This window comes from Penicillium rubens (genome assembly GCF_028828025.1).
Source record: "Penicillium rubens strain IBT 27055 chromosome Unknown utg000002l_segment0_segment0, whole genome shotgun sequence".
Classification (NCBI taxonomy): Eukaryota; Fungi; Ascomycota; class Eurotiomycetes; order Eurotiales; family Aspergillaceae; genus Penicillium; species Penicillium rubens.
In genome coordinates this window covers 5,655,343-5,679,610 of record NW_026890600.1, presented here as the reverse complement: position 1 = coordinate 5,679,610, position 24,268 = coordinate 5,655,343, and the positions used below count along the sequence as shown (strand labels likewise).

The window sequence follows — 24,268 nt, the reverse complement described above, 5'->3', positions numbered from 1 at the left end:
AGTATGCGAGTATCGTCCTGCTTCGAAGTCTGTGCCACCTCCCCGGATATGAATAGAGTCTACGCTGCATACTCAAGCACCGTATGCAGGATAACCCTCGAATAAGTGACAGCGCTGTAGGCCAGGACCAAGTGCACCACATAGAGACTGGGCCGCCAACCATTCACCACGCCCATCCTCTCCAATGGCCGAAGTAGATAAAAGACACCTCCAAAAGAATTCCAGATGGCGACTCGACCAAAATGTACCGCCAATAGTGGGGGGATTTGAAATGTCCCGGTCAAGGCATGAATGGTTGGTATCAGCGAAAGTAAGCCCAACGAGACACAACTGTACGGGAAACGGTACCGCGCTGCACAGATACTGGGATCCCAGACTAGGAAATCCACCAGAGTCCTAACAGCAACGACGGTGAAGGCCGCTAGGTATCCGAGCTGGAGGGAAGGCTGGGCACGGAACAGCAACACCACGGAAGGAATAGTAGTCGTCCAGATCAGGACCAAAACGCCTCCAAGCTCCAGCTTTTGCCACTCTGCCGCATCACTGCCGTGGGATGCGTATAGGATACGATATACCAGACTGGACAAGCACCAGAGGATGACGCCTGCACAATAGACGAGCAACGACAGTGAGTCCAGAATCCCTCCCGGAGATGATGGGAAGTGGAAGAGTAAGAAATGAATCACAAAGAGGTAAAAATACGAAAGACCGAAGATGCTGATTATAGCGAGGATTGTACAGTCGCGCAGAGTGTGAGCTTGAGGACCAGCCATTGCACTTGGGTCGTTGATCGGTTGGGCAGAAGGGGTTACCGCTGGGTCGGACTGGGACCTGGAAGACGGTGCAGATGAATGGGTTGGTCTCTTGGAAGTGGTCCAATCGGGCGTTCCGTCACACCACACAGTAGGAGGTCGAGATGGCTGACGCTGAAAGGCAACCATCTTAATTCCAGATATTACCATGGGGTAGGCGGGCTATTTAGATGAGAAGCAGGAATGGAGAATGTAAGCGGCTAGTCACATTCACTTGGTGGAATTGAACAAAAGTGTGTGTCCACTGTCGGAATCCAATCCACGAATTCTGTCAAACTACAACTGTCAACAAGGAGAGGGTAGTTTCATTGATGCCAACCAACATGGCAGGTGATTTAGAGAGGAGAGGGTGTTTAGAGAGGGTGTTTAGAGAGGGTGTTTAGAGAGGGTGTTTAGAGAGGGTGTTTAGAGAGGGTGTTTAGAGAGGGTGTTTAGAGAGGGTGTTTAGAGAGGGTGTTTAGAGAGGGTGTTTAGAGAGGGTGTTTAGAGAGGGTGTTTAGAGAGGGTGTTTAGAGAGGGTGTTTAGAGAGGGTGTTTAGAGAGGGTGTTTAGAGAGGGTGTTTAGAGAGGGTGTTTAGAGAGGGTGTTTAGAGAGGGTGTTTAGAGAGGGTGTTTAGAGAGGGTGTTTAGAGAGGGTGTTTAGAGAGGGTGTTTAGAGAGGGTGTTTAGAGAGGGTGTTTAGAGAGGGTGTTTAGAGAGGGTGTTTAGAGAGGGTGTTTAGAGAGGGTGGTTAAATTCAGGTGGTAAACGGTTCCACCACAAATTTGGAGCGGTTGTTCCTCAACACCTCGGAGGTCAGGCCGGCTTCGGAAAGACACATGTTTCAGCTGATATTATAAATATTTTTATTTGATAATTGATTACCCGAACTTGGTTAAGCACTTCACTTCCACAGCTCGAGCCTGCCATCATTTACGAGGTGGTTGGCTCTAGCTTTTCCTGCTGGGATGGGAGTATTTACCCACCTATAAATTTCATGCCCATCAATTACTCATGGTTAAAGCCATCAAATTCAACTGATAGAACCATGTATTTATTCTGGTCTAAGCAGTTCGTTCAATTGGACAATATACGAAGCCGGCCAAAGCCGCCGCTTTAGCCACCCTCAATATCTAGGGGGCTGAGCACCTAAGGGAACCAGTAACCGAGAGCTTTCGCTGTTGCGCAGAAGTCAGACTAAGGCGATCTTTGACATGTCGACACTACGAAGTGCTTTGCCCAGAATGCTCTCGGTCTCGGTCAGCAGAGACGTGCTAAATGGGTCGGACCTGGAACATTCCAACAAATTAGACTCACTATGTATCTAATGAAGATTGGAATTCATCAAGTGAGGAGGATTGGCAGATCGAAAGTGAGACTTATTGGGACACAGACGATGAAGCGGAGGAGTCGAAGGCAATTGATGATGCATATAAAATTCTACCAGGCGACTGGTGTGATATGGCCTATGCAGGACAAGCGATGGCGGAGGGTAGGAAATAGTGGCTTGATGTCGAGCCTCGCTCCTAAATTTGGCCATGAAAGGAACCGAGGGCCGTTTACAATTAAGCAACTGCGACTCAATCATGAAATATTAAAGGCAGTCTTCTGGTATTTTATGTCACGATGCATTTTGATCATGTCATATGATCAAGGTTCGCAAGAGCCTTGTTCTATTTTTGAAATGAGAGGCAATAGCGGTTGGTATGTACCGCCGTATTGAATTGACCCCGAACTGACTCCCAGAAAGTACTCGCCTATAGGTATGTAGTAACGCAACTGCGAGATGCAGAGCGGGATAGTTGACAGAATGCCTTTCAAAGACGTCTGTCGATATTTGCTCAGTTTGAATCGAACCTTCCAGGCTGCTAGCTAGCCTAGGTGTCTAGTTCTAGACCGTTGTATCTTCCGAACCGGGTCTTTTATGTCGGAAGGTTACGTGACGGCGTATTGGGCCGCTGAACCCAACAAGGCAAAACTAACCTGATGCAGTAATTCACGGGTCCACCGTTTGCAGCCTCGATAGAATAGACAATCAATATGTCGTCTTGTCCTGCTTCCAAGCATCGCCCAGGGCCTTTGTCATACTGAACAAAGTTTCCAAGACCTAGTGCTACTTGATATGCTCAAGAATATGGTCAGTGCAAAAATCATGAACTCAAAGCCTTCTAGTAGACAGTTCGGGGTCGAATATACCAGCCTCTTTACGGGTTAAAGTGGAAACGATTACGTGTATCCCCTAGCCTACAGTCTTGGATCGCCAGGCAAGACTAGGGTTTTTACTAATGAAATATGTCCCCATATTAATTGTGCTCAAATCAACTTGCTTGTTTTCATTTCTACTCCAAGAAGATTTAATCCACGCGAAAGAAAGAAAACAAAAGTGTCTGTGAAATCAGATGGCCCAACCTCTCGCTGCAGTGCTTTCCAGCTGCCCCAATTATGACGTTCATCTAATATACAGTACATATTGGTATAGTAGTATAGAATTAGCTTTCTCCATGTCATCGGGGGCCTTAGATACGCGGGCGAATGTATCGGAGTAAACGAGAATAACTCAAAACCCCAACCCAGGCCCACTTGATGCCTCTCAATTTGACTTCTTTCGCGCCCCTCTCTCTTAGGTAAGCCTCAGTAGCCGCTAGGTTTGTCATTTCAGGGTTGCCGGCGTGTACCAGCCATGTCAACGGTGAGCCGCCCTCATAATCCAATGCATTGACGTTTGCCCCTTGCTCTAGTAGAATTTTCGCAACATCCAATGAGCCGTACTCAGCAGCCCAGGAGAGGGGTGTCCGGCCCCACTGATCACGAGAATCAACATTTGGCTTGCTTTGCAGGAGATATAGGAGGAGGTTTGTACAGTTCCCCATAGCAGCGTAATGAAAGAGAGATCTTTTGTAGCAATCCCGTTTCTTAAAACGTCCTCCTGACTGAAGCGACGAATGAGCTTTTTCGACAAACGCCACAAGTCCTGCATTTAGGGAAATAGCCTTGATGGTTTTCAGACGGTCAAACTCGGGACCAGTGTCTGAACAGCCAGGGGTGGGCTTTATACCCATCGTGGCAATCGGGATTAGAGGGATAGAGCTTGAGAATATGTAAAGGGGAACTCAAGCGGACTTGTTCAAGGATCGATGGGGTGCTCGCAAAATTGTATAAAAGTGTTCTTGAATAGAGAGGAAGAAGTTATCAGGTCGCCTCAAATGCAAGGCCTGCTCGATTATTGGGTGGTAGAAAACTGTCATATGAAGCAAAGGCGTAGGGGGTCGAGGTATTTATAGTCATCCTGGCTTGTCCGGTCACTTGCGAGTCTGGTTAGTAGCAGAAACGAAGGACACAGGTGCCTAAACTAATTGAGGCCTGTTGAAACCCATACCCTCGTTTTTGTCATCAGTGTTTGTGCTTCGTTGCTGGCTGCTAGGATTTGTGAAGTTCTAAAAGCTAGTCAAGATGCAGGTCAAAGAATACTGTCGCAAGTCTAATTAGATGCGCTAAGGGCCAGGGCCGCATCTATTGCTGGGCAAGTTTTAATTTCCTGAAATTTTCACTTGGCCAAGCCATGTACATGGTCCACCCTCGGCGATCGACCATCGCCCCTGCTAAAGCTCTCCTCTATCGGCATCTAGACTTCTCTTCGCAACATAGCGCCAAGACTCCCTCTCTGAAGTAATTCTTTTGTTTGCCTTGTTTGCAGGATCAACATTCCAGAAGCTCGAAGCCATAGACCTCGCCAAAATCGCGGCTTGGGTTTCAACCCTTGACCCAAATCCGGCCAAGAAATTGAAATACAGGTAATATATACCGTATTAAATATCATTATATGAGTTACAGTCTGTATTACAACTGTTATTTCGTAATATACGGACTCATAGGTTCTTGGCGGGTTGGCGGGTACCCGCAGGGTACACAAAATAGCAATATGGCGAGATCTAGTTCTACATACATCACGTGACCTGGTATCTAACTCATCCTTTGAACTACAACACGGTATCGTTACTTGCAGCTTTCGACTCAATCGCACACTTGACAATTAGGAGCTGTTAAAAATCTCTGCTATCAACAACTAAGCAAGATAGCACCAGCCAACTACAACGTCTGCCATATTGGCGTTTCATGCACCAATGAAATTTTGTAGTCAATGCAAGGCGAGCGTTTGACTAGTGATAGAAATTGACGTGTACGAACAATGTATGCAAATTGACATACTCGGCCCAAATGCTTGGCCCAACAACCCAAACGGGTTGTTGGGCCGCACCACACTAATCATAATTTCACACTAATTATAATTTTAACCAACCCACCAATTTCAAAAAATTCCTACACCACCAAATATGCCTAAAAATACCCAAGATCTGGAAGATCGCATTGAAATTGCCTTGCAAGCATATGCTAAAATGGAGAAGCCAAAAATCGCCAAATTGGCGCGGGAATTTGACGTTCCGTACCAATTGCTTCGCGGCCGGGTGCAGGGTCGTAAATCTCCAAAGTGCCGTACTGGCCCTAGTAAAGCACTAGAGCCAGAGCAAGAACAGGCATTAATTCATTGGATTCATACTTTGAATGCTGCCAATTCACCGCCAACTGCCGAGATGATTCGTGACTGCGCCGTCCAAATACTTCGCGGCATGGTATAGAGCGGGAACTTGGTTATAACTGGGTATACCGGTTTATCAAGCGCCTCCCCGACAACTGCCTCTATATTAAGCAAAAACCAATGGAAAAAGATCGGATGGAAGCAGTTACACCTGGGCATTTAAATGCCTGGTACGATCGACTTGCTACTACCCTTCAGCAATATAAAATCCACCCAAAAAACCTATACAACTTTGACGAGAGCGGCTTTCGTATTGGCGAAGGGAGGCAGCAAAAGGTCGTCTCTACCCGTGGAAAATATGCCAATATTAGTACCGGGGGCCCTACTGAATCCCTTACTGCTATTGAATGCATTTCCGCCGATGGTTGGGTTATGCCACCGTGGTTTTTAGTGAAGGCTATGGTTCATATGGAAAATTGGTATCGCGAAACCAAGCTTCCGGACGACTACTGGGTAGTGCCTACTCCTAATGGTTGGATCAATGATATTACTGCTTTTGAATGGTTACAATCTTTTGAAGCTTTAACAAAAACTCGAGTTGCAAAGGGTGAATTCCGTATACTTTTAATGGATAACCATAAGTCTCATTTGACATATGAATTCATTGAATTTTGTAGGGATAATTCAATAATTCCATATTGTTTTATACCCCATACGACGCATATATGCCAACCGCTTGATGATGTTCCTTTCCAGGTGTTAAAACACTATTTTCGAAAGAATAATAATACGGCGGTTCAATGGGGTGGATCGGTCAAATTGAAGTCCGATTTCTTCGCTGATATCCACCAAATACGGCTTTTAGCATTTAAAAGCCGTACAATACGGCATGGCTTCGTTGAATGTGGAATCTACCCTATTAATTCCGAAAAAGGCCTTATAAAAATGGGGTGGGAACCAGAGCTTCCAACTGATCCAGTTCTTCAAATCTTCGACGGCGATGACCCTCCTCCCCAGTCAAGCTCAGTACATAGTTCGCCAATTAAAACTGTGGAAAAGCTCCGGTCGCGAATCGTTAAATTCAAAACAAAAGGGCCTAAAATTGAGTCATTTTCATCAAAGATGTGGCGTCAATTAGACCCTATTTTACATGGTGGTCTTACCCTGGCGGAAGCGGGCGCTCAGTACGCCAGTGACAATGTCAAAATTTTGGACTACAAAAATCGCCGGGAAGCTAAAAAATCGAAGCGACAGGTTAATATGGGTGGCGCTCAATCTGTTTATGATTCAAAAAGGCATATAAAAACAAGGGATGAGGATGAAAGGCGCCGAATAATTCACCAGGCTCGAAAACAGTATATAGCAACTGCAACTGCTAGGGCTGCTCTCTCTATACAACAGCATGAAGAAGATGAGATCAATATCCGGGGGGGGGTAAAGCGGAAGCTGAGGAACCTGTACAATATAAATTTATCATAGATACTATAGGTGAATAGCTTCAAATTGAAGGTTTTATTATATGGCTCTTCAAAAAATATGATCAGTATGAAATTATCATTAGTGTGGTGCGGCCCCAAACCCCGAAGGGGTTAGGGGCGAAAGCGAAGGGCCGAGTATGTAAAATTCTCTAACTAACTAAATTGACAAAATCCGCTCTTTTCCCAATCTTTGCGGACATAGCTGATTAAGCAATGTATGTGTTTTTGTATGGTACCGTTATCATGACGGCCCATTGATTTTCCGGTTTGTATTGACTTGGTAATTTCTACCATGTATTATGCATGGTACTCGACAACTAGCTCTAATACGTCGATAGGTAGCCCACACAGTATAAATGTTACAAAGGCCCACTCCACGAGCTAGCGGACTTATATCATACCCAGGAGAAGGTTTAAAAAGACCAGAAGCTAGCCTTCAAATTGTCGTATTTGGAAATAGGATAGCTCAACTGATTCTCGCTCTTGTCCAGAGCGCCAGTGCCCCCAAGGGTATTCACAACCTGCAAAGTTCAAAGTGAGTAAGATAATCAAATGTGGAATATGAAACATACCGTAGTGATCAAACTGTCATCACCTTGCTTGTCACCGCTAAGCTCCCACCACATACCACCGCCAAGCTCCTTGGACTTGATGTACTCACCTTTCTTACGCGCAATCTCAGGGGTATCATAGCTGATTAACAAACGGGACTCCGAGTTGTAGCAGTAGCTAGCAGCTTCATGGTCCAGATTTGCGACCGTACAGCCGGTCTGAGGCAGAGCCTTGTAGTCCCACACACCATTCTCCCAGCTACCAACACCAACACTGTTATAAGGTTGGCCATAACCGTTGGTGTCAGTAAAGGACCGGCCGTACAGAGGCATACCCAGGACAATATTGTGAGAGGCCACTCCGTGCGAGGTGTAGTATTCGATTGCTTGGTCCGTATTAAAGGGAGTGCTGGCTGGGTTGCTGTTGGATGCGTGAAGGTTGGCGTCGTGGCCGGTAACGTTGTCCCAGCTTCCGGCGTAATCATAGGCCATCAGGTTCCAAAAGTCCAGGTACTGATCCATCTGGGCAAGATACTCTTTCAGGTAGTTGGCAGGGCCTATAATTTAGGTTAGCTTTGTTAAGAAGTTTGAACGAATGATACGGACTAGCAGGGGATGCAGTGGTAAGCAAAAAATGATAGCCGCCTGCGTTAGCTGAGCTGTACGAATCCAAGGCCTGAAAGGGTTTAGTGTTGGCAGAGTTATCAATAAAAGAAGCATGAAAATACCTCACGAAGACGGCGTAGGGTATCAACAAGTTGGTCCGCTTCGATGTAATTGTCAGGATACTATCTGATGTCAGCATCAAACACCATGAAGGAGACAACAAACTCACTTCAAAATCAACATCAATACCGTCAAAGCCTAAGTTCTTCAGAAGCTCGACGGAACTGTCAGCAAACTTCTGACGTCCCCCCTCAGTCTCAAAGGCCAGTCTGAGGCTAGAAGAATATGTCCAGCCCCCAATCGACAGCAGAACCTTAAGTTTGCGGTTTTTCTTCTTGAGTAGGAAAAGCTGCTTGATACAGCCATAGACATTGTTGCCGGTATCGGCCCAGGAATCAGTGGAGTAGTGCTTCTCAGTGTCTGACCAAGGGTCCGACAGGATCACCTCACCAGAGGCTTGGACATTGGCAAACGCGTAGAGAACATGGGTTAGTTTCTCGGCGGGGATATCCTGGGGTTGGAAGTTACGAGCATAGATGCCCTGATAGACTTTGGTAAGCTACTTTGATTTAGTGGAGTATATGTGAATCAAACTCATACCCAGTTCACAAAGTATGCCACGGAACGATATCCGTTAACATCACGAGTGGCAATGTTAGCCGTATTGGCCTTGGTCAAGGAGGGAATATAGGTAGTGTTGGCCAGCAACACCAGGCTCAACATAAAAGGGAGGACAAAATGCATGGCCAGAGAGTGGCAAGGTTGTATCTGATGAGATGATCCGGCCCAACGAGCTTTGAGAAGAGGGAACTGTCGTGGAGGAAGGGAAATACATATTATCTGTAGTCGGCGAACAATCTCACTGATCATTGTGGCCCCCAATAGGGCAACCAACCCCTCAATAAGATCTCAGGCGTGACCCTGATGAAACTTCTATCGACCGCAGCTTTACTTGGCTTCTCCGGTGGAGATTGCTGCGAGAAGTCAATTTCAATCATCTACACACATTAATCGGTACAGTATGTACATTTGATATAGGATTCACTAAAACTGTTACGCCCACCCCTCACTGTTCGACATTGCCATAACAATCTGGGTATGGTTTGAATGATGACCATTCCAGAATAATCTTATAAATGGGGTCAACCGGTTTTGGTTGCCCTCCGAATATCGACCAACTCATTCCAGGGTTTGCGATGTCGACAACAAATTTGGCGATCGCTTGTTTGTCTGGTCTGGTTATATTTGTCGCCTATACTCTCATGTCTAGAATTACCTTGAATGAAAGGACGTGGTTAGGCTATAGAAATCCCAAATCGGGACTACCTGCGTGATCTGATTAAACTGCTAGGGCAACCGGTGGTCAACCACGTAGGAGAGTCAGGCCGGCTTCGGAAAGAAATATGTTTTAGATAATATTAGAAACTTTTTGTTTGATAATTAATTACCTGAACTTGATTAAGCACTTCACTTCCTCAGTTCGAGCCTGCCATCATTTACGTGGTGGTTGGCTCTAGCTTTTTCCTGCTGGGATGGGAGCATTTACCCACATATCAATTTCACACCCATCAATTACTCATGGTTAAAGCTATCACATTGGACTGATCGAACAACGCATCCATTCTCATCCAAGCAATTTGTTTAATCGGACAATATACGAAGCCGGCCAAGGCCGCTGCTTTAGCCACCCTCAATAGCTCGGGCGCTGAGCACCCAAACAAACCAGCAACCGAGAGTTTTCGCTGTAGCCCTTAATTTTCAATCACACGAATGAAAGCGATCACTGGGTGGCTCTGGCGACCCAGAATACTTAACCAGCTCCAAGAGGGCATTACAAACAAACAAACAAACAATTCATTAACGCCCGGCGGCTAAGCCGAAAGGGCAACTATCTCTGATCTACTATACATGTCATAATATATATAGTACTGTGTCTCCTCAGAGCCCATACATAAAGCCTTGCAATATATGTCATCTCAGATGTGCGTATCGCAGCGGATCCTCGTGGGTTAGTAATTTTGTTAGTAGGCTGGCTTGAAGGCGCTTCTCCAAGTGTTCAACATCCTATTTTCGGCAGTTGAAGCGCGTCTACCGTCTGTAACACGAGGTGGTTGGCGGGTTAGATCGGCGAAAGGGGGGTGATTTATATTCGTCGGCGTGGTTAGGTGGCCTCGAGTCGGCCCGTGGCGATGGCGAATCGTATTGAGGCCCGTACCGCGTCTAAGTTCGGCGTCCACTTCTGATCATCGGAAGGCGACTTTCCTCCTAGGAAGAAGGATATGTTTCCTCGGTGGGTGTTGGTATATTGTAATAGTTCCATCCGGTACGCCGTCCATTTTTGACATCGAAATAGGAAGTGCTCCACGGTCTCTCTTGCTTGTCCACACGCATATTGGTCCGTGTCTGCTACGTTGATTCGATAGAGATATCTATTGAGTCTTGCCATACCGGTTCGGAGTTGAGCCAGCACGCTCGCTTCTTTCCACGATAGTCGGTCATACAGTTACCGGGTGTGTTTGCCTGGGAGTGCTACATCAACTCGTTTTGCGTGTCTCCCTATATTCGCTGGCAGGTCATTGTTAGGAACTGCTTGGGACCGTGCAATATTGAGTGTTATTGACTTCATCCTTGGGACCTGCTTTTGCGGGATAGTATCTTCTTATGTCGCGGCTCTGGCCTGTTCCTTGGCTAGACCCCGTAGTTTATTGTCTTCACTCGTTAAGATCCACCGGACATTTATCTGGTTTCCATTTCTCCTCAGTTTTCTTATCAACTTATATAGTTGGTAGACGAATTCCTGACCTGACTGTTATCGAGGGTTCCTTAGTGTCAGAGCCGCCGCTTTGTTACTCGTGAGTAGCGTAATCCGGTAATCCTTCACTCCAACTACTATATTCAATGCATATGCCATCGCTACTAGCTCCGCGGAGAACGGATTTTGCTCTACTCTTGCACCCAATGTGACAGAAAGGGTCTTGAATCTCAGTTTTCGATACCGAGGTGGCTGCCTCTCGATCGCCACCCCAAATCCGACTAGCTCGTTCCGAGCCGAACTGCTGGTTGCGATCTGCATTAACCCGCCTAGTACGATCGGTGACTGCGGAGTTGCTTCAACGCCAGCCTATACGCGTGCTTCCCATGGTGCCAATATGAACGGATTGATGGTTTCTAGTGTTTCCATGTCGATATGCTTGAGCGCATCGGCTACCTGATATAACGGCGAGCGGTGGTATCTTCTGAACTTCCTGATCCGATCTATATTTCTGCGGAGAGGATTGGTTTCCGGTAGAGTGTGTATGTCCGTCCACATCTTAGCGGCCCGTCTCTAGAATCGATGCTACGCAGTGGCAATATAGGCCTCCGCCTCTGCTACGCTGGTCGCGACCGTGAGAAATATCCCCACAATGGCTTGTGCTCCTACTCTTTGGACTCGGTTAATCGGTCCCATGGCTTTATCCTTGCACGCGTGCATCCAGACATTGGAGGCGTAGTCCACGACCGGCGCCACCGTCGAGGTGAATAGCTGCCGCGCTGCTGCTGGGGTTAGGCCCCGAAGTCGCCGAAGCTCCATCGCTGCTTCCAGGCCCTTGGAAGCGGCCCTTGCAATATGTTCCTTGTACTTGAGTCTCGTGTCCATCAATAATCCCAGGATCTTGACGTGGTCTTGGGGTACAACCGTCTGTCCCTTGATGGTAAATGGATCGTGGTCCGATTTACGCGTCTTGGGGGCAAAGTGTATGATAGCTGTCTTTTCAGCTTCAAAGGTCGCTCCGCTTCTCCTTTCCCAGTCGAGGGCTTCATTGATAATTGCTTTGATCCCTTCCCGGTTACTCTGCGCGGTTGACCCGGTCACCCATGCGGTAAAATCATCCACAAAAGCGACCGCTCCTCCTTGGCTATCGATCTGTCTTTGCACGAGGTCTGCGTTGAAGAAGAGAAATAGGATCGGGGACAGGGGCGAGCCCTGCGGTAACCCAGCCTGTGGCAGGCTTTGGACCTCCGACAATTGCCCGTTGATCTGGATGTTCGCCGTTCGTTCCGAACAGAACGCCTCAACCCACCGGAGCAGATCCTCCGGTATGCCTCGTGCTTTCATCCTTTGGAGCAATCGTTCTTTGCACACTCCGTTGTAGGCTCCTTTGACATCGAAGCTGATCAGGCTCAATACCCGTCGGCCCCGCCACGCCGTGTAGATCTGTTCTTGCAAGAGCAAGAGTGCTTGCTCCGCGGACCGCTGTTTCCGGGCTCCAAAGTGGCTGGTCGGGAGCAAGCCGTGGGTTTCCACCGCGTGTGAGATCCTTTCTGCAACTACTGATTCCAGTATCTTGCCCAGTGTCGCTAGGAGTGAGATCGGTCTCCATGATTTTGCAATGGTGTAATTTTCTTTATTCGGTTTTTTGAGCGGTATGATCTTCGCGTGTCTCCACTGTCTTGGCAACGAGCCTTCTGCCAGCGACGCCTGGAATAGTTCAAGGACCCGGTGCTTGACCGTGGGCCACGTCATCTTCCAAACTATCGCCGGCAGGCCGTCCTCTCCCGGTGCCTTCCACGATTTCGCTGCAAGAAGCTGTCGTTCTACCTCCTCCAGGGTGATAGCCGGCATCTCCACTGGCTCTCTTTGTGGTCTGGTCCCTTTATCGTCAATGTTATCCGGCAGGGGCGGGAAGAATTTGGACAGCAACTCCTCTGCTTGCTCCAAGTGGTCAGCGGTGGTGGTCCCATCTGCTCTGACGAGCTGCGGTAATTTTCCAAATGCCGTATCCTCCCCGGACTTCAGATACTTCGCTGCTGTCCATATGTTGTCGTTGTCTGCGAGAAACTCATTCCAGTGCTTCTTCTTTTGTTTACGGATGGCATCATGGTATTGTTTCGCCGCATCCTGGGCCATCTTTTCGAGCCGAGGTGCTTTTCGCCCCGCCCGTCGCTCCGAACGAGCGTGATTTCGCCAGTATGTGTATATATGACGTAGTTGTGTCAGATCAGTTATCCACCACCGCTTCGCGTGTGGTAACGGCTTCGCTCTCGGAGTTAAATCGTGCACCGCGTCCGAGACCGCAGACATCAGTCGATCGGTTTTCTACTGTACTATGCCTTCCGACGGAGTGGCGGCTAGGGTGCTCGCGATTCTAGCATTAATCTCGTTCCATGGCGCGTTCTTTAGTAGAAGCCGTTCCTGATACTTTAGGATCGGCCACGGTGCATCGAATATAGTCTCAATGGCACGGTGATCCGAGCCGTGCTCTGTCCCATGTACCGCACATTTGATCATTGAGTCGGTCAAATTATCGGAGGCCAGGACGAGGTCGATGGTCGACTCGCATTCCCCGCTCTGTCCACCACCATACCATGTCTTTGTACCTCGTTTGAGTAAGCTGCTAAGAGCAAGCTCGTTCATGAGGTCAATTATTAGATCCGCTTCACCCTGTCTTCCCAGGGACACCTCGTCTCCTCCCCAGAGTTGATCATGGCGGTTAAAGTCTCCCACAATCATGACCTCCACCACAGCGCCCGTGTCTCGCCGCACCTTTGCAATTGCCTTTCTTAGGTGATCGCACGCGTCGCTCAACGCAGAAGCCACCCCTCCTTCCACGTAAACTGATGCTATAAAGACCAGTCGTTCGGGAAGCCGAATCACGGCCGCTGTCAGATCTGGCGACTCGATCCGCACTTGCTCCGTATCCACATCCCTATTGATCCAAAGCATGCTTCGGATTGCCCATCTCCCTTCCCTCTAGGTGGAGGGCACCATCTTGGTCCATTTGTGGTGTCCCATCGGGGTGGTCAAGAGCCGGCCTTGAATCCTCCTCGCTTGGGGTTCCTGAATCGCTAATGCCACGGCATTCTGAGTGTCTTCGTCATTCATTAAGCTCTCATGCACAGCGCCCTGCTTCCTCACATTCAATTGGATTATTCGGAGTGTTTTATTCATGACGTGACGGGTAGAGTTTCCGGCAGTTCTTGCTATACGATTCGTGTGGTCCACCGCATAGAACGCACTTTGGAACCGTGTGATCACAGCGACTGTGGTGATGGCCCTCCGTCGCGCATTTTGCGCACTTCTGGATCTTCTTGCATTGGAATGCCTTGTGACCAATCTCCTAGCAGTTGTAGCATTGCACCGGTCGTGGTCGATACTCAAAAACGCTGGTTATTCCGGATTCTCCTCCGACATAGAAGTATCCATCGGCCAGGAGTCTCCGTGCATCAGTCCCTTTGGTTAGGTACACGACCATCGATCCATAGGGCTTTGCGGTTTCCCTGCTGCTCAGCCACGTCATTTTGGCGACAGTAGTTTCGTTCTCCTCACCCAGGGCTGCCGCCGCTCCTATCAAAATTTCATGGTTCTCATCCAGTACTGCGGTCCTCTTGACGCTGTCAACCTTAATCGGGTAGAGCTCGTCCCGGAGTACCCGGGCTCCCGCACCGATCTTTGTTTCCGCCACTTTCTTCACTAGCTGGTGTTCGGCTTCATCGCGACACGTGATTCTGATCCGGTTGGTATCTCTTGGACTTACAGTGACCGCGCGGCAGCGCCAGTGAGTGTGATCATCCAACTTTCGGATCTCTGTCTCGATTGTGGCCCTGATTGAACCCGCGGATGCCTTCTCACTTTCGCTTTCGGCTATCTTCGAGGTGTCTATCGTGCAGTACAATGTGTCGGTGAAAGTGGTTGGTGTTGTGTTCAACGTTGAAAGAGTCCGTATGTTGCTCGGGTGACTGAGTTGGAGGGTACGGGCGATATCTGCATAGGACGGGGAGCTTGCGGGGGCGGGGGTGCTGATTTCTTCGCGTAAGGATTGGATTTCGCGAAGGATCTCATCGTGGCCGTTCTGCGCGCATGGTTCGGGAAGGGGTCTCTCTGCCAAGGTCTGCAGCTCCTGTTGAACCTCTGCAAGGGCGGCGCTAAATTCTTCCTTGACTTTCTGCAGTTCTTCTTGCATTTTCTGCATCTCCTCCCTATGCGAATCATCTCGCCGTTTGATGTCTCTCCTAAGTTTCACGAGCTCTTTCACAAGATTGGCGACGTTCGTGTTGTCGCTCTCAGTCGACGCGTCGTCCGAAGTCACCGCTTCACGTTGGGCTACTGGCTTGCCCCGGGTTCTCTCCTTCTGCTGAGAGCGCGTATTTCCCTGCTGGGTTTCGATTTCTTGCTCTTGGCCATAGTTGTTACGCGGTCTGGTGATGCGTCTCGGTCTCAATAATCGTGGCGGTGACTTTTCGTGTTCGTCGCGGTCGGGCGGATCAGGGGTTCGCGCCTCGGCCCGTCCCGACATTTCTGATCCCTTGCGTCGAGTAACAAGTATCGCGTCCACGAATGAATGAGAGAGGCTTTTCGCAACAATTCAAAGATCAATTTCAGTACTGCAGGATGTACAGTACTTCCCCTCCAGTACATACAGTCATAAACTGCTATACAGGATGGATCGAAATGGTTTGTAGTTACAGACGCGCTCGAAATCCGAGGGCATTACAGACACGCTCGAAATCAGTTTCATCTCTACACTCTCTTTAATTCTTTGCTGAACTTTGTTTTGTATGACGCAATGCCTAATACAGCTAGATTACCACTGACCCACACTTCGTACGGTAATATATAATGGCATAAAAATAGCTATCGTATCATGGTTGTATGGGCTATGCGTGTCTAGAGCAGTTTACTTGCAAACAAGCCAAACAGCCGAGCTGGCAGGAGGCTCGGTCGGTTGTCTGGTCACTTCTCACCTCCCCCTTTAGCTAACCACGTCCACTCGACTACTCTACTGATACAGTGAACGAGCGAAGATATACGTAGACATAAGAGTTGGGGCATATTGCGAGTCCTGGTCCGGCGGATAGAGGTCCTGGGGTTGGGATTCATCACCGTTGGGATAGAAGTGGTTAATCATCGTCCTCAATTTCCTGATCAACCGAACTTCAGCACATAGTGGCCATCCAGGGTTCAACAGAAGGGGACCAAAGGGATTCAGCATTTGTAGGCCAGGTAACTTGATAGATAAGACGTGCATAGAGAAGGCGCGGGATCTACAGCAAAACAGACATTGTTCAAAGGCCAAGGGTGGGGCTTTGTTCTGTAAACGCGAGAGATATGACAAAAACTGATGAATAACCAGCTCACAGTACAGTACAATAAAGTCAAGTAAGTGCATGTCCATGATTAGGTACATACACGCACACACGATTTACTAACGCCCGGCGGCTAAGCCGAAGGGCAACCATCTCTGATCTACTATACATGTCATAATATACACTTTACTGTGTCTCCTCGGAGCCCATGCATAAAGCCTTGCAATATATGTCATCTCAGAGATGTTATGATACGTATAATTACTTGTTATCATAACACCGGGAGTTCGAGAAGATTAGTTGCAAACTGTGAACAGACTCGTTCCTGAACAGTCTGTCAACGTTACGTCTGCTTCCCTCGTCACATAAAGGAAATATGTTATGACGGTAGATGTGCACTCCTCGTAATCTTATCGTCAGCATAGACTTCTACTGCCAGATGATATGTTATCGACTTTCCTCCTATCATCGCCAACCTCGGCATTCCAATTGTTTAGAGACTGGTGCGTATACTGTAAAATGTCAAGTTTTGGTAAAAGGAAAGAGAATTAGGCAGCAAATCAAATGTCAAAATCGAAAATAGGCCGGGCTGTAACTAGCAGTAGATCTACTTGTAGTGTTTGGCATCCTTCATCAGAAGGCTCCTCTTCAGGCCCATCTTTTGAAGACAAGTTTCGATGTATCGGGCTGCCTCGCGGAGCATGGTAAACCCTCCAGCACAAGCTCCAGACTCAAGATGTTGTGCCAGACCACTGATTGTATTAAAAGACCGCATAGAAGCGAGTGGAATGGGGGCAGGGTTGTCGTTCAATAACGATATTGGGCAGTTGAAGCTAGCACTTGTGTGAGCGGCTGATTGTCGGTGTTGAACAAGTGAATCCAGGGATTTGAATGTCCGTGGACACTCGCTACACGCTACGCCTGGGAATTTCTTCCCAAGGTCGATGTTTTGAACTCTCGGCAATGCGATCCCCGTTGGAGAAAGGGAACGACCAGACACTGTGCTGCTCGGAGTATAGATAATTTGAGACTCGGTGCTTGTATCTGAGCATACACTGAGCATGTCGTCCGAGGCTCTAATTTGTGGCTGACCATGGCTGGAGATTATCTGATCGGTATCGAATGCGCATATGATGCCATTAAGTTTGCCCCTGTTCATTCCAGATCGACATGTGCCGCTTTCGAGGTGATGCAAGAGAGATGAAGGACTGCTGAATCGTTTCTTGCATTTCGCATCTATGCAATCCAGATCGCTTAAAGGACGATGAACTAGCGATCCGCGGTGTTGCTCCAATGCGGACTGTTCCGAAAATCTCCGATTGCATTGCTCGCACAGGTAAGCTTCTTTATGCTTTCGGGTGGGCGTGTGAATCTTGTTCTGAAGATGTTGCTCTAGAGCAGAACTGTTCACAAAATCTCGATCACAGTCACAGCAGTGAAACTGGCCAACATGTCCGGGCGACTTCTCATGTTGTCGGAGGGCATCGGTTGATTCAAAATAACTATCGCATGGACGACAATAGCAATGCATTCTTGACTTTTGATGGAGTCTCAGCGCCTTGCGACTCCTGAAACGTCCTTTGCAACTCTCGCACTGTTGACAATGGAGCGCAAGTAAATGTTGATCTAAGTCCCCGGACGCCGCAAATTTCCGTTGGCAGTGAGGGCACTGACGGCCATGTGTATTCTTTCCGTGCTGTCTGAGAGCTATTCGATTCTCGAACAACTGACCGCACTCACATTCCAACATGATTGTGGCCGGTAGATTGAAAGTCCAAAGAATCTGGAATCAATGCAATGGGGCAATGGAAACAAATCACAGGCGCGATAATATCAAAATCTCAGAGACAATATTGAGGATTTAGGAGACATATGAGTACTGAATACTTACATGGTATGATTATGGGGAAGGAACGAGGTACTATATAGGTCTTTAATGCAAAGCGTCCTGGGCTGGTTCCCTAGTACTTGCTGATCTTGTGATACGTGGGAGTAAGGCGATGTTGCACTAACATTCCCAACCTTTTCATCTTATGTGGCGCTTGGACGGATACGCTCATTCTTCCTGATTCAATATTCAGAAGCAATGCGAACACCCATCCCATTGCACAATCACTACCTAGTAGACAAACATCCGCTGCCTGTGGATATCTCATTAGGTCTCGATACTAACAATTTGCCTGTGATGACTTTGTAAGTAATCCTTGGGATTTAGTAATGCTCAACCCGGTCTCACCGGCGAAACTTGTATTACACCGAGATCTCAACCGTGATTCCGAATAAACTATTTATCGCAACGTTTCATAGGCGGAGTCATACTATTTGGTTCATGTAATATCCGCTCTTGAGCATTTTGCTGCCCTGTAAATGACGTTCTTCGGCTACTTTGGTAGTGCCAGTTTCGCCTGGAATGAATTGAAGAATTCTAGTATCGAAGAGTAATGTTGGCAGAGTGGCAGTAATGAGTATTTCGTTGTGCTGATCTCATTCAAGCTAAAAATATGTTTCGCATACTGTGCATACTAAACTCTCAGTTTATAGTCCTAGGTAGCGACCAATCGTTCGTAGTGGAGTTGTGCTGTTCGTCTTTCATCAGCTTCACCATTCGCTTTGGATTTTCTACCAGCAAAGCGGGGTCCCTGGACATGAGCACATCCACCAAGTACCGCAAAGAGAAGACTGGGAATGCTAACATTGCCTCCCCTTGAATGACGTGTCCCACAACAAAGGTTGGCTTGTCTCTATGGTCCAGTCTATGACGATCTGTATACACACGGTATACATGTCCTCCACTTCGATCTACAGTGTTGTATTGTATGTACCTGGGTAGTAGGAAGGAAAGACCCGTAGTTTTGTCTTCACGCTCCTCGTTCTGTCGAAGACGTAAGGTGCATAATTTTTTATCTGTTTGCTACAAATTTTCGGTGGTAATTGCGCAATCTCGGGAATATGTATTAATACACCCTTTGCGAGAAGGAATGTTGTCAGTATTGGAGTGGTGACTTGAGAGACGTCGTGAGGTAGGGTATCAATATTTCCAATAGATTACACAGTGGCCCATCATGTGACTTGGACTGACAATACGTTTCGAGATTTGGAAATTGCTTAAGTCGAACACAGACTAGCGTGTTTCAGAGTTAAGTTTGGGAAACATTCAAAGAGAGTAAAATGGTGAAACTGATTTCGAGCGCGTCTGTACATGACGGGTTCTTCTTTGACGATGTGAGAGGCCAACTCAGCATACAGTAACAACCCCCAAGGCGTCAGAGATACAATTCCCTTCCATATGTTTCTATTCATGACCAAATATGATCTGGCAGCCATTTTACTCCTGGAATATGCTTCAAATCAATTGGTGGCTCGGGCGTCATGTGGATACGGCAACTGGATTGAAACATCCGTGATTCGGTCGTTGGTATGCGTACCACTATGAGGCAACATATTGGCATCTTTAGTCCTCCTAGGAGCCGGTGCTGACAATGGTAGCCCGCAAAACATTGACTGTGGATATATCCCTCATGGTGGACATGACTGCTTCAGCCCCAAAGAATTAAATGGTCCTGACTGTCCTCATGGTCGATGCTCTCGTTTGCTCCAACAACTTTCCAGTACAACACCATCACAAGTGAGGCCAAGCAATGATCTATCACAAATTGTCACAGGTATCAAAGAGGCCCAATATCCCAGACACAGAAGGTCACAATGGATGTACATTGCAAACTGGTATCGTTATTTTTAATATCCTTCTCCAGGAATCCACCGGCTAACAAATCTATTTCATGAAGGCAATGAATCAGCTGAAAACTTCCATCGGGTCGTTGGCCAACTCATCCACGGGAATCGTGGTTACACAAGCACGGTTTTACAGCCGTCTGTTGACCAGTCCACTGGCTCTGTAGCTATAGGGGTAGTTACTTCCGTCGCTGCCTCTCTTGCTAGCTCGAGGGCCTCTACGTTGCCTCCAAGCGTCATAGAGGCTAAAAGCCAAGGTCTGCCCCCTCTGAATGCGAAAAAGAGAGCAGCTGAATCCTCAACCCTCCCACGAAAGTTCGCACACCGACATTCATACTCCACCTCTCAAATACCGGGCCGCTCACAACTGGTGCATCGAAAGAGACCCCCAAGCAATATAAAAATTAGTAGGAAAATGATCAACGATACAATTAAATACCTACAAACGCTATCCGACCGCATCTTGATCTCCGACACCATTTCCCCCAGGGAGTGGGCCACTATACATCTCGCCACCCAATTGCTACCCAGCAGGTACGAAGAGATCATCGTGACGAAAGAGATGGAAACAGACGATGTGTCCGATTTTAATTCCCCACCAACACAGCGAGAAAAGAAGTGCCGGGAGTGTGCTGCTGCGGACGAGGAGCGGCTGTATGACTGAGACGCTCCTTGTTCTTGTTACCTTGTAGGCTATATTTTGATAGCATAACTGGCCATTGAAATTTGAGGAGCAAATATAGTGTTTTGTAACCAATAATCGATACTTGAGAACCTGTGAAGCTTCAAATCTATCAGTACATGACTAAGGGACTTTCAGGTGCGAAGGACTTGAACGATTTCCTGTGTGATGTTAGTACACTCAGTAAGCAGAAAGAAATATGCAAAACCAGCTGCATCCTGATCTCCAATCAATGCAATAGAGATTAGAGAAATCAGACAGCGTGTGCGAGACCAATCGGGGATAGCAATGAAGAAATAGCAATTTCGCAAGTCGAATTACCTCGAATATTAAAACCAGCCACTCTTTACATCATTAAACCCGGTTCCCTCGTAGTGTTGCAATGGCTCTGTGCTCTACAAGAATTGAAATATTTGTGCTATTCCGTTAATCAGCTCATGACTGCTAGTCCTTATAACTCGACGGTTTAGCAATCGTTTTAAGTCTAAATGTTAGCATATTAATTCAAGTGACTCATTATGGCATCAAATGTAGATTCTAGTAGACTCTAGCATGAAAAAGTAGGGCGCCAAGACACAAATCAGCCGTGCCAGTATCTTTCGGAGGATCGTGTGAGGGCGACTCGCCCTGCTGAAAGGCGAGGCTCCAAATCACAGGCTCACCCAAGTCCGCCGGATTCTCTCCCATTATCTGGCGAATATGATCGTTCCAGCGTCAACCAGACTCTGGTCGTATATAAGTCGAACTTCCTCTGCGCAGCGCAAGAATTACTGGCAAGTTGTCATTTCATGAGCTTACCAATTACTGTAATAACCATCCCATGATTGATCCTATGCACTAGTTGACATGGACATGTCATGGGCAAAACACCATAAATGAGGCCGTTATTACAAAAAGCTGACGCAAACTCTGGCTCATTTCGTAGCTTCCGCCCTTTCATTTTTGGCGCGTTGTCAGTCATAGGAAACCTAGATTTTGTCCGTGGGCAGCATTTCCTAGCACTCTTATGGGTAACAAGATCCTGAGGAAGTTGAGTTAGGGAGCCAATATGCCGAGCAGTGCGGTCATGTGTCGATTCATATGGCATTTTTAATTATCTCGACACTCATGTTCATGAGGGCTAAACAGCGTATTGTCAGTTTGTATGTAAGCGCTGTGGCCCATCGGCCTCATCTTACGACAGTCGGTGGAAGCTGCCATCTCCTATCATTGACGAGAGTTCAATCCTAAGCACCGCGCGTACAAAGTAAATTGAATTCCACTTTCTCTCTAAATTCTTCCACCTATTGAATCAGAGCAAACACGCTCCTCGGATCATGTCAACTAACCCATTCAAAGACAACATGATATGTGACCTTGGCACTATCAAAGCTCAAACACAGCTCCCCATCTCGATGTCAACCCCCATCACCTGCGAGAGTCAGACGGCGGCCAACACGAAGCTAACCAGACCTCGCCGCCGCAGCAGATCGAAGGTTGTCACAGGGTTTCCCAAGAGCCTTTGTCTACCCCGCTTGTGCGATCTTGAAAACATTGCATCCGTCTTGATTGTAAGGCAGGAGTCGCCGTGGGATACCTATCAGAAAGTCATTACGTATGAGATCGCCGGCAAAGTTACAATTGCCACACGCCGCACCCGTCCATCTCGCATGGTAGCCATCCGGACATATCGGAAAGAAAATGCTCGAAGATTAATCAACAGATTCGGACGTCTGGAACACGGGAACGTTCTCTCTTTACATGAATGCTACATGCACGAAGATCTCGCGTTCCTCTTGGTTGACGACTTGCCGCTGACTCTCGCACATGTTGTCGCTTTTCCATCTGTTTATCCCAGCGAGGCAGAATTGGGATCCATTATATGCCAGGTTTGTCCGTCATGGACCTTTCGATGGACTTGTCCTGACGTTTTAGATCCTCGACGGTGCCCGATTTTTAGCGTTATCTGGCCTTGCGCATCAAGCTCTCGCCTGTGATGATATATTACTTGGTACTGACGGGATCATCAAGATAGGTTTGTTGATGGTCCCATCCTTGCATTATCTGACTAACATTTCACAGCGTGTTTGGAACTTTGTGTAGATTGTACACCAGATCAATCCGAAGCCGCATATATTGCGGCCCTTCCGTTGATTACGATGCGACTCATGCAGAAATGTGACAAAGATGAAGGCGTTGTTGGCGTGAATGATTTGGAGCGATGGCCAATCGATTCCGCTGCTGTGGGATTTCTGTCTGCTACTGAGACGGCAGGAACAATTAAGTCTCTGAGAAATGTAAGTTCTCCTAGCAAGATATCGTATTTCGCTAATTCCCGGTAGCAACCCCTCTTGGCGGGGAAGCACCGCCCAGGCGATGATCTGGTCGTTCTGGCAAGAGCAGCTCTACTCTCCAGTAGTATTAATTGCATTTACAATTCTGAATTCAAGAACTGTTAACGGGCCAAGATATGGCGCACATTTTCGTGGACGTTTCATAAATTTTCGTCATGGTCGTATGGCTACATCAATATTCAATATTCCACACGTCTTCTGCAGTCCCCTTTTGTTATCTGGGTACCATGTTTCTCTCACGACTTACGTATTTTTTTGTTATGCTGAAGAATCTCTTGCTACTATTGTGCTCAAGCTTTACTGCTACAGAGTTAAGATCACGTTACTGGTGCAGAATCAAAGGCCGACATTGATTAATGTGGCCCTCTGGTGACATTCGCAACCTTTGGAAACTTGAGTCATAAGGATTTCATGTATCAATCTCGGTTTGATAATAAAGTCTCAAGCACGCTTCGAAAGGGCTCGTGATCACTCTACTAAAAGGACCTAGCTCTTCGAAAATGAGCTTTGAGATCGCAACAGTACTGAATTGCCAAATTTCCACAGGAGAGGGGTTTTAAGCATTAAAAACGCAAGAAACAGAACAAACATAATGACCAAAATAATACGAATATCCCAGAAGCACTGTATATATGTCGCACGTAGACTTCAACTGCAGGGTGAATACTATTCTCTGGCTTTTATTACCCTCAAAGGCTGACAGCTTTGTGAGGAAACAACTCCTCTCCGATTGGTTCCTTTCGCCAATCGTAACCTAGGAGGGTTGTTAAAATACGAGGTTATTCATGCCTACTCCATTGTTTCTCGCCTCCATCCACCTTTCGAGCCGAACGGTTAGCCCTTGGGACCATAACCCATTTATACTGTACTGTACAGAACTTTCCTTCGATTATTATTTGCTTTCATACTGTACTTGCTATTGTTTTCGTTTTATGATTTGTATTTATGGGCTTTTGTATGTATGCACTATGGATATCAGCCTTTGGTAATGCTTAACACTAGCATGGGGTGGAGGGGATAATGTATACATCTTGAGAAGCCAGTAGTCTGAGCATTGAGAGTTTATATATGATTCAAATAAAAGAGCTTTTGACAACTTGCTCACTGGGTTGCACAATTGCTGAACACGGACAGAAAGTCTTCAAAGTGTATCCAATAACCAGCTAGAAGCAGAGAGCGCTAGAATATTTAACAGACTCTTAGGAGACTTTACTTTCTTAGAAAGCGCTATTGTTTGAATTTTTTTTTTGGTTTCTTCGCACCATTCTGAATCTACTGTAACACATCAAATACAGCAGCAAAACATCTCAATCAACCAAGTCAAAAAGGCTGCGAAGGAGAATGCCACTGCGAGCCAGGTCGCAGTAAACATATGTGCCCCAAAATTGGCATTTGTCCCTAAAGCACCGGCCATCAACCCGTAGATCACCGTAACTC

At 47.2% G+C, this 24,268-nt stretch overlaps 6 protein-coding genes across 6 annotated transcripts; 3 read left to right on the top strand and 3 right to left on the bottom strand.

Moving 5' to 3' along the window:
• Positions 1-59: 59 nt before the first annotated feature.
• Positions 60-941, bottom strand: N7525_004636 (Hly-III-related protein; the record flags this gene model as incomplete). Its single annotated transcript, XM_061213095.1, has 1 exon — positions 60-941. The coding sequence occupies one exon, from the start codon at positions 939-941 to the stop codon at positions 60-62; it is 882 nt and encodes a 293-aa protein (XP_061070116.1).
• Positions 942-3,307: 2,366 nt separating this feature from the next.
• N7525_004635 (ankyrin repeat domain-containing protein) lies at positions 3,308-3,850 on the bottom strand (the record flags this gene model as incomplete). Its single annotated transcript, XM_002566544.2, has 1 exon — positions 3,308-3,850. The coding sequence occupies one exon, from the start codon at positions 3,848-3,850 to the stop codon at positions 3,308-3,310; it is 543 nt and encodes a 180-aa protein (XP_002566590.2).
• Positions 3,851-5,122: 1,272 nt separating this feature from the next.
• On the top strand, positions 5,123-5,425 carry N7525_004634 (DNA-binding domain-containing protein; the record flags this gene model as incomplete). Its single annotated transcript, XM_061213094.1, has 1 exon — positions 5,123-5,425. The coding sequence occupies one exon, from the start codon at positions 5,123-5,125 to the stop codon at positions 5,423-5,425; it is 303 nt and encodes a 100-aa protein (XP_061070115.1).
• A 1,791-nt stretch (positions 5,426-7,216) lies between these two features.
• N7525_004633 (glycoside hydrolase family 18 protein) lies at positions 7,217-8,764 on the bottom strand (the record flags this gene model as incomplete). The annotated part of the gene is made up of 6 exons (XM_061213093.1): positions 7,217-7,324; positions 7,376-7,911; positions 7,961-8,030; positions 8,083-8,142; positions 8,190-8,561; positions 8,621-8,764. 6 exons carry the CDS (start codon positions 8,762-8,764, stop codon positions 7,217-7,219), a joined length of 1,290 nt encoding a protein of 429 aa, XP_061070114.1.
• Positions 8,765-20,231: 11,467 nt separating this feature from the next.
• Positions 20,232-20,480, top strand: N7525_004632 (uncharacterized protein; the record flags this gene model as incomplete). The annotated part of the gene is made up of 1 exon (XM_061213092.1): positions 20,232-20,480. The coding sequence occupies one exon, from the start codon at positions 20,232-20,234 to the stop codon at positions 20,478-20,480; it is 249 nt and encodes an 82-aa protein (XP_061070113.1).
• A 1,334-nt stretch (positions 20,481-21,814) lies between these two features.
• Positions 21,815-22,936, top strand: N7525_004631 (uncharacterized protein; the record flags this gene model as incomplete). The annotated part of the gene is made up of 4 exons (XM_002567079.2): positions 21,815-22,366; positions 22,413-22,512; positions 22,560-22,774; positions 22,820-22,936. 4 exons carry the CDS (start codon positions 21,815-21,817, stop codon positions 22,934-22,936), a joined length of 984 nt encoding a protein of 327 aa, XP_002567125.2.
• Between the last annotated feature and the right edge of the window lie 1,332 nt (positions 22,937-24,268).